The sequence below is a fragment of the Macrosteles quadrilineatus genome, unplaced genomic scaffold, assembly GCF_028750875.1.
Source record: "Macrosteles quadrilineatus isolate MER2022 unplaced genomic scaffold, UCM_ALF_1.0 Scaffold_9__3_contigs__length_116548681, whole genome shotgun sequence".
Classification (NCBI taxonomy): Eukaryota; Metazoa; Arthropoda; class Insecta; order Hemiptera; family Cicadellidae; genus Macrosteles; species Macrosteles quadrilineatus.
The window spans coordinates 43,919,077-43,929,015 of NW_026542602.1; the positions used below are offsets into that span (position 1 = coordinate 43,919,077).

Sequence of the window (9,939 nt, forward strand, 5' to 3'; positions counted from 1 at the left end):
AGATTGAAAACATTTAAAACTAAATTTATTAGGAATGGATGCTTATTTGTTCAAGCAAATACCACGTATGGCGGTATAGCGGTAAATTTATCCAACTTTTTGAACAGAAATAGCCAAACCGTACATTTTTTACCTAGCGTCAAAAAACTAACTGGGTAGCTGAGTGGTTATAATGCTTGCCAAGTAATTAGTAGCTCATCGGGTTTTCTATGTTTTTGTGAGGGAGGGGTTGAAGCTGACTTTCTTGTTCGCTATTTTGGCATTTTCTTGCTTAAAATAAGATCAACCTTACATTTGATTACTATTTTATAACTATATCTTGAGTAAAAACTAATAACATTAAACTTAAAGACAACATTCGTTAGCTTTTCTCTTATCTTATAATTTTTTAACTGTTTGAAATCTGTGAAATTAAATTAAGACAATAATTATTAAATTTTGTTTTTAATTTACACGTATGTCAAAAATATATAACACATATATTTTTCCCTTGTAAGATCTCTTACATTAATACGTAAGGGCTGTTTTCTATGAACAAAACTACTCCGTTATTTCTGGACCGATTTTAACGTTTGAGGTATGAAATAATATGTCTCAATTCGTCTAACTCTCCGTCTCAAATCTGCAAAGCTGGCATGTTCTTTGGACACAGCTGTTAATTAATAGCCCATACAGCTAATTGCAACTAAGGGACCTACAGTTTATAGTGGAATCCGAACCCCATTTTTCCTTGTAATTAACGAATTGGTCTAATCATCAGGATAATACTGCGGATAGTCGTAGTACTCACTAGTGCGGACGTTAATCCACATCAGGGAGCATCGCATCCACAGTGCATGCCTATAAATATCCACAATTCGTGACCTCATAGTAGCTGGATTACAGGACGACGCCACCCGTCCCAGTCACCATTATCACCATGATTTAAATTTAAACTCAGAAATCGTGATTTTCCTTTTTTGCCGTCCTTGAAAATTTGTAGCACCAATTTTTTTTTTAATCATTCTGACCATTTATTTTATTAAGATATTAAAGGTGTTTTATGATTGAAAAATGAAAAATCTTAAAAATTACATGTGATAGGTTAACATCAGGAACCTAAATTTACAGTTTAATAGTTCCGTGATTATTTACCCGATAAATAGGTCCGCTATTTTACAACGTACACTAAACATAAGTTCCAATCACAAGAAGTGATGGTAGCAGGGTGATAGGAGGGGGATGTGGGGGGGGGTTTGACAAGCCATTAGTGACGTCATTACAGCCTTGATTGGTCATTTAAATGTCACATGCATTTAGCCTTGGCGGGTGTTTGAATTTGTGTGTTGATGAATATATTATTATCACTCGATTAAACTCGTATTGGTTTGACAGATTAAGTGACCTCCACATCTGACGATGAAAACGTTTTACAATTTTGTGACGGATAAAATTAACTTTCAATCATCCTGTAGTTAAATGTGTTGTTTTCGATGCTGCTATAATTGTTTTGATTTAAAGAAAAATAGTCAATTCGTTCATTTTTTCAACTTAGTCCACATAATTTTCGAAATAAAATAGTTCCGAATAACGTACTATTGTATCGAGATCATAATACGTTGGGAATTTTACTACATTAATTGTATCTTTATTAATGTTCAACCTAATTGAAATGCAAACAGGCTTTTGCACTTTGGATTGGAATATATTCTTCCTTTGGCGTAGGTAGGCCTACGTTACTAGTAAATTTCCTCAAACGGCCTTAACAGACTAAATAGTTGAATACACATGTGTGTCAGCAATTGAATATGCAATTACAAAATATATTGCTATTAAATTGACACATAAGTTCTACAAAATGTAAGTAGTGATAAACAAATTTGTGTACAAATATACGCGTGAGTTTTGACGCCAATCAGTTTTTCATTCATTTGTACATCAAGGGGATATTATATTGTTCATTTTTCTAATCGACATATGATGAGGCAAGTTTGTTATTTCGAAAACACATTTTCATTGCCTAGAAATCAGTCCAATGTTAGCATTGACTGTACACAAGCGCCCGTATTTGATCTGATGCAATAATGATACTGTATCTGATTTGCATCCTCCCAACGGAAGGCTCACGGAGCGATTATAATTTCAAACTCATCTACTCATTTTAGCGAATTCCCCATATAGGGAATAAGCTATTAACGTAGGTCTCATGGTAAGACCTGGACCCGGGACCCGGGATCGATTTCCTTTTTTCGTTTTGAGGTCCCAAAAGGCCAAAAACACCATCCGTTCAAATTCATATATAAATATACTCATGTATAAACACATCTTACATGTGCATATTTTAATTATTTTTTAATTTATTTTAATATTTTAACTCTAATTAAGTCACTTTTACGGAATGTATGTAACACTTTTCAAACATGTAACAACATTTTTTTGTACAGTTACTTTATATTTCATCACATATTTGTTAAATACAGTAGAGTCTTTGAATGATTGACTTAGTAAACAAATAAAATAAAACTCTACATTTTCGAAAATATTTAAATTACTCTATTACAGTATTTAATCTTAAATACATAACATAATACAATAACCTATATGATATTGAGGTCACTATTTTGTATAGATTTTCACACTCCATATGAAGCGGAAAGGTCTATAAAGAAAACATACGATTTAACTCATAATAGTACTAGAATGGTAATTGATTACCTTAGTAATCATTTCATTCACAACCAAACCATTGTTCGTATCAACAATGGAGACTTGGATAGGTCTGACTGTCATTAATTCACTCATCTGGGGATATTCAATTACTACTGAGGTTTGTTTTGCAGGCATTCAATCCTACAAATCCGCCATTCAGATTTCCCAATGTAGGATAATTGACTTTGGATATTACCTGTAGTCTCATCGTCTTATTGTAAACTATATGCCTGATTTTAGAGAATTTCCAATATAGGGAATACGCTATTACCGTAGGTCTCATAAGACCTGGACCAAGGACTGATTTACTTTTCGTTTTAAGGTCCCCACAGGCTAAAAATATTATCCGTTCAAATTCATATATAAATATATTTACAGGATATGTGTCTGTTAGCACGATATCTCGAGCAAAAATGATCTGATTTTGAAGAAATTCTGTATAAACGTTTAAACCTACATTTATTCGAACGAGTTGGCGAACCAGCACGATCGGACTATGGGAACGGGGGTTTTGTGAGGTAAAAATATATACAATTTGGTTTTCCCATTTTCACCCTAGAAATATAAAATTTTGTATTTTTTTAACCATTTTGTCGAGCTAAAAAACAAATAATTTAATTTAGTATAGTGAAGAGTTGTTGTATACCCAAAGGTTACAGAAACATCCAAAAGAGTGTAAATTAAAATACTATGTTATTCTTAAGGAGAAGACATAAACTGGACATATTTTAATGGGACTTGGAATTTTTTTACTTCATACTAAGCTAACAATATTTTAACTATAAAAACACCTCATTATCTTCCCTGTAGCAGCAAACCTAAGTCCTCATTATAATTAACGATATTTAAATACGAAATAAATCTGACAATAAAGGAATAATTATGGTAATTCCAGCCAGGTAAATGAAAATTCGCTTAGTCTGCAGGTTTACTTCGGTGGGGTTCGAACTAGTTTAATGGTAGATTGTGGGACTTCAGTCACTGAGATCCTGAGTTCAAGTCTCACCAATCACCAATGTATTTTATCTAAGTGATAATGCGACTCAGCCTAGGTCTAAGAGGGGCTGAAGCTAAAGTAATGTGGAAAAAATCCCAAGTTAGAACTTACAGGATAAAAAAAACTCATTATTTAACAGTTTTAAATAGTTTCTAAAATAAGAATACTTTAAAGAAACACCTTGACATATTTCGTAGTTTCAAAGACGTGGAAGGTAATATTAAGTTAGCAAACTACAGAAGAAGCGAGCTGTCGACAAAAACTTGAAGTTTTCTTTCAAACTTTGAACGAATCCAAGAACTATATTTATGTTGGGTTCTAAACTTTTATATTTAAGTGCAACTCCTTAAACATTGCAATTCTAGACAGCGTACTCTGCCCAAAGACTTAAGAAATTATGGAACTCCAGGACATTTAGAGATTATTAGTTATATCTACCACTACGATCACCACACAACGAAAATATATTGAAGATGCTATTATTTTAGTAACGAAAATTGAAAGAAAACCATTCTTTGAACGTGTGTCCTACAACCTGTATATCTGGAATTTTGTTTAAATATTTTTTTTAATCTAAAGCGATGATCAATCGATTTAGACTGTACCTAACAATTATTAACGAATTGACCGAAAAAAGTAATTACAGTAAATTATCCGTAGACAAATTAAATTTAACTTATCATGTCAAATAAATTAATGGTAATGAAAAAAACGGAAACAAAATATTGATACAACATTTTATAAAGGCATTCTGTATAATCAAAAATAGTGTTGTTGAAACAAAATAAAGATATCTTGATGACATTTGGTACACAAATTTAAGTAGTACTTAAGTTTTGGAAATATTTGAACATAAAAAACTAATATCAAAACCTAATGGCGGTCATTTTAATTGTAATAAATCAAGTTACTTAAGAAAATACTTATTATAAGCCAGGAAAACTTTTTTCTGTTGCATTAATATTTCATAACAACAAAATAAAAATTAAAAAGATTAAAGAATTAACATAAAAATAGCGTATTTAAGTCGCACATTCAGAGAATTGTGATTATTTAGCAATATATTATTCGATCTTTTCAAACTTGATGTACGATAATAATAATTTAGAGCGACAGGAGGACAAATTACTTTTAAACCGTCTAAGTCAATCAAAACAACATATTGGTTCATTGAAAGCTTGACTTGTGATCAACAAAATGAAGATTGATTTTGTTTCTCGAGTTTATTAAATTATTACTCTGCAATCTCAATATAACTTTTATCATATCAGAAGTTTGCTACCACCTAATATTGTCAAAGTACAAACACAACTTGTTAGATAAAAATAGTATCGAGGTATACAGTTTTGCACAACATAAATAAAGTAAAAAATGATTTTACTAATAAAACTAGTATGCATTTAAATATACAAGGTTTTATTATTTTGACCATAAAACGTTGCTAAAAATAGTAAACAATTAAATGTATTAGGCATATGTAGTAGCAAAGTTTCTATTTTCATTATTTTTTTAGTATTCATTGTTGTATCCAATACCAGAATAAAAACTAACAATAAATTATGGACATTGTGTATGAGTAATATTAAACTTACTAATATTTTAACCGATTAACAAAGCTCTATCATAAAAAAATTACAAAATTTCGCTTTCCCTTACAAAAAAACATTTAAACAAACCTAAATCAAATATTAACTTACTATAAAAGTTGTATAGCAGAAAGATTTGATTTTTTTAATATTTTCTTCTTTACATGGTTAAAATAAAGTTATCTCTAATAAAAAAAGAAATTTTAATCACCATATTTAAAAATTCAAGTCATAATGCACTAAACTAAAATGATTATATCTTAAGCTGTTTACTTCTAAAATGCAGTAATTCATAAGATTATACTTAAGTTAAAAGGGCTCTAAAAGGAAGTAAAGAAGGAAATGGTTGTCCCTTCTCGGCGCTATCTGGTGTACTTTATGGTCAAAAACATTCTGTAAGAATGGCTATTTTCAGTCAGATCTTTGAAATCACCAAAGTCTGTTCTATTTCTTACACAATATTATCCATCCATATGATACGAAAGGAATTTTAACATAATGAATTTCAAAATAGTTTATTTATAAAATTTATTGAAATTGATTTTGCATACTATAGCTACGTACCATCATAAAAGACCTCAGTAACAAGGGTTTTCTGCAATGAGAATTTAGTTGAACTCTTTTATAGAAAACTTTGGCTACTGAAGTTTTAGTTCAGCGTGAGTTTGAGTACACTGCTACTTCTAATGGTATATCTTTCACTAAATGAATGCCAATAAAACGTCGTATATGCTGTAGTTCGACTAGTTAGGTATTTATTCTGATTTAATTACCAAGTTGGTGTTCAAAATAAGAATGGTGTAGCCACTTAATCTGTCGGATGACTCTAAAAGTTTTTCTCTTATTTTAGAGTAAATTTTGTGTACTTTACCCTTAACTTTTAATACTAGAGGAAATAATTGTATACATCCTTTATAATTGTATAGATCGTTTTATATTGTTAACATTTTAAAACTTGTAAAATAACCAGAAATAAATGTGGAATATTGAAAACGCAATCTACAAATATTGGACAGACACTTCCCTAAAAATCAGCTGATAAAAGACATAAAAAAAATTAATTGTTAATGTTTTACTTAAGCTGTTTACTTCTAAAATGCGGTAATTCACAAGATTATACTTGAGTTAAAAGTGTTCTAAAAGGAAGTAAAGAAGGAAATGGTTGTCCGATCTTGGCGCTAAATGTGGAATTTAGGCTCAAAAATTTCGCGGTTTGAAGGGAAGTTCCCCCACTACTTTTTTGCTTAATATATGGCACAGCTGATTTATGTTTTGACAAACCTCAGCTGTTTACTATTACTTTAAAGGTAGTTTCAAGCGGAGGGAATATATTTTTTCCTCTAAAAACGCCTAAATTTTGTGAACTGAGTATAATACTTATGTTTTTACAGGAAGCTACAAGACTAGCTCTCGTATCCGGCGACCAGTCAACCTACGCTAAGAGCATCCGCATCATGGGAGATATTTATAGAAAAAAGTCTGAAATTAGCGTAAGTTTCATGTAAAAATATGTTAAGTAGTATAACAATATTTTGTTTATATTACTTTGTGCTTGATATATGGTGGTTGAGAACTACCGGAAGACAAAAATATTGTTTGGTTAAAAAATTTTTTTGAAAATTTTATAGCATTTAGCTGACCACATAGAACCATGGTAAAATCATAGCTAGTTAATTCTGCATGTTTATGTCATTTAAGGAAAAAACGTCAAAAGGGGTAAAGAAACCAATTGATATGCGTAAGTAATTTATAAAATGTGTCCTTACCCAAGAAGACAAAATACATGATTTTGATATATGGATATTGTAACCAACGTTCAATAACCAAAGGCTATATATCCAATATGAATATTTTCTCTGTTGCTTGTGGTCACTTATTTAGGAATGCATTAGCCATTGTACACCATACATTTGGGCTTAGACAGCTAGGATGCTAATGGAAAGTGGTTCATTCGAACCTCTTTAATATACCAACTAGCTTTTAACTTATTTATCTGTATAAGTAAGAGTGGATTGGTCTTGCCAACTCAGATAGTAGATTCCATCTGATGAAGGGGTTAACGCAGACTAAATCTATGGGCACTGACACTACCAGTGTCAGATATGAATTTAGTTTCGTCACTCCTACACAATATTTTAAAATCCGTACACCTACCCCAAAGATCGTTCATGGACATGACAGTAGCACTTGGGTCGTCCACGCTCGCAACGTCTCGCAATTCAGTCATCCGTCATAGTCATGCCGCCCTTAGACACTTGCTTTTCATGTATCGTGCGAAACAAATCTTTCTCTTGGCTTAGGTAAAACAACTTTTACACACATTGTTGTATTCGTCTACCGATCTAATCCTTGTCAAAGGGCCAAAACTACAAACCCCCTAACTCCCTTAACTCCTTTTAACTCCCTTAAACTTGAAGTGCCCTAACTCCCTGATTGTTTTCCAGAACGCCTACCGCCAGTACGAGAGTGCGATGAGCTCGGCGTGTGCGATGGGTGACCGCCTCTGCCAGATGGAAGCGATGGATGGAGCTGCAAGATGTCTGGAGGCACTGAGACTGCAGCAGAAAATCTGCAACTGTCGACCACTCGAGTTCAACATAAGACTGCTGGAGGTTGCAATAGCTATAGGTGCTAAGGTATGAAACACCATAGTTATGCCTACTACCATGCCTACTCCCATGCCTACTACCATAGTTATTCCAGTAGCATAGTTACTGTCAAGGTATGGACAGGGCCACCATAGTTAGCACCTTACATAAACTTTTCTTGCTACTATAACCTACCTTTCAAGAAACAAAAGAAATACACCCTGATCAGAAGGGAACCGCCATTATCCACCCACATGACCATAACAACGCCATATATTTTTTAATTACTTTGCACCGTGAGATGAGAGAAGAGATACATGTGTTTTTTTTTTTGTAGCTCCTGATACGGACGGTGCGAGTGAGGTTGTGTAGGATCTACCAGAGTCTAGGGGACGAGGAACACCAGGACGAACATGCGAGAGCGGTCCAAAGCCTGGAGGAGGAGCTGGAACTGCAGTGTGGAGCGTGCAGCCTGCCTCTGGGCTTCGAAGCAGACAGTCTGGAGGCTCTGCCGTGTGCTCACATACTGCACGCCAGGTATACCAAGCATTAATTGCAAGCAAGCATTAAACTAGATTAAAAACCGGTAAAAATAAATGTATACTAATCGTTATAAATATCCTCAATCATGCCTCAAATAACTTGCCAGCAATAAAACTTAACTACGAATATTGCTAAAGTGGTATCTAGAAGATGTTGACCTAATAAAATATATGAAACCAGACAGCCAGTAGATGTTTCTTACTGGTTGGGTTCTAGTTTTCCGCTCTATAGCAACTTACTACTACAAGTCTTACCTAAAAATACTTTGGAGGATCGAACCTTGAATAAGTACAGGTAGACCTTAGGAACATACAGAAGAGAGACTGAACCCACAATATTAAGTCCCCTGGGGGACTTTGTCAAGTAATCATTTTGTAATCTCTCCTCACTAGCTCTTCACTTCACAATATCCCCCAGGGGACTAAATATTGTGTGTTCAGTGTTTCTTCTGTGTGTTTTAAGACCAACCTATAATTCTACAAGTTAAGCTAGCTGCTATCCTCCTAATTCTACAATTCAAAATCCTGATCTAGATTCTTTTCTTGAACAAAACTAAAATAGTAGACGCAGAAGGTTCCTAACCACATTACCTAACCAGCAATTGTTTTTCCAGATGCGCACACGAAATCCTCCGCCGGAGGGATAAGAAGAAGAAGCGCGTGTGTCCAGACTGCGAGAGAACCGTGAGTTCCCGCCTTTACCTCCACTGTGAGGACCCGCACCACTCCACCTTCAGTCTGGGCAGTCTGTCACTACAGGCGTCCTCGGCCGTCTAACATTCGGCCCCGCCAAGCCGCAGGACCAAATACCTCACTAGCCCTGCCAGCTTCAACCTCTCTTTCGAGCAGCCATCTCAGACCTCGTACTTTACCTCTCGTTAAGTACAGGTGACACTATTGGGTGGAGAAACACGTTTGAAATCAGCTGTTACACGAGGTTTTGGAATCGCTCTGCCTAGAATAACAAGTAAGGGACATATTTTTAAGACATCATCGAAGCGTTAATTGAATGCATTGTTTTCATTGTCGTTTGCTATAGACTCTTCTACAAGTGTTGGTGGGTGGCAACGTTGCACCTATTGTCATCGTATTACCTTGAAAACGTGCAAACATAAACATTGCACAGGACCTTCATTATGAATTAGTACAACAGCTGTTTCGGTGAGCCTGGGATGCGGTGTTGCCATTTTTGTCTCACCACAGCGTTGTATTAGCTGTGCAGTTGCAAATGTTTCCAGGCTAGGCAGTTTTTAACACGATTACTTGAGAAAGAGTATTCTGTACAATTCAATTTTGTGTATTTACTCCATTGGCATACGTATTTTTTTAAGGTAATGGTCTCAACCATGATGCTTTTTCCATAAAGGCAATTTTTTGTATAATCTAAAATTGTAGACTGGACCCAATTCACAACATTCCAACATTCACATTTGAAAGCGAGTGCTACAAAAACTTTGCTAACATGAACAATATATTTTTCGGTGATAGCCACATATTGTTATTCTGGGTAGGAGTGTTATCCATGGAAATAAAATGGC

At 34.1% G+C, this 9,939-nt stretch overlaps 1 protein-coding gene across 1 annotated transcript in view; it reads left to right on the top strand.

Moving 5' to 3' along the window:
* The window catches only part of LOC129003854 (43 kDa receptor-associated protein of the synapse homolog), a 59,918-nt gene extending 50,369 nt beyond the window's left edge, over positions 1–9,549 (top strand). The window contains exons 6-9 of the mRNA XM_054432180.1: positions 6,663–6,761; positions 7,716–7,907; positions 8,197–8,396; positions 9,016–9,549. Coding sequence (XP_054288155.1) covers positions 6,663–6,761; positions 7,716–7,907; positions 8,197–8,396; positions 9,016–9,178 — 654 coding nt within the window. The 3' untranslated portion in view covers positions 9,179–9,549. The remainder of the gene's footprint in view (positions 1–6,662; positions 6,762–7,715; positions 7,908–8,196; positions 8,397–9,015) is intronic.
* The last annotated feature ends 390 nt before the right edge of the window (positions 9,550–9,939 follow it).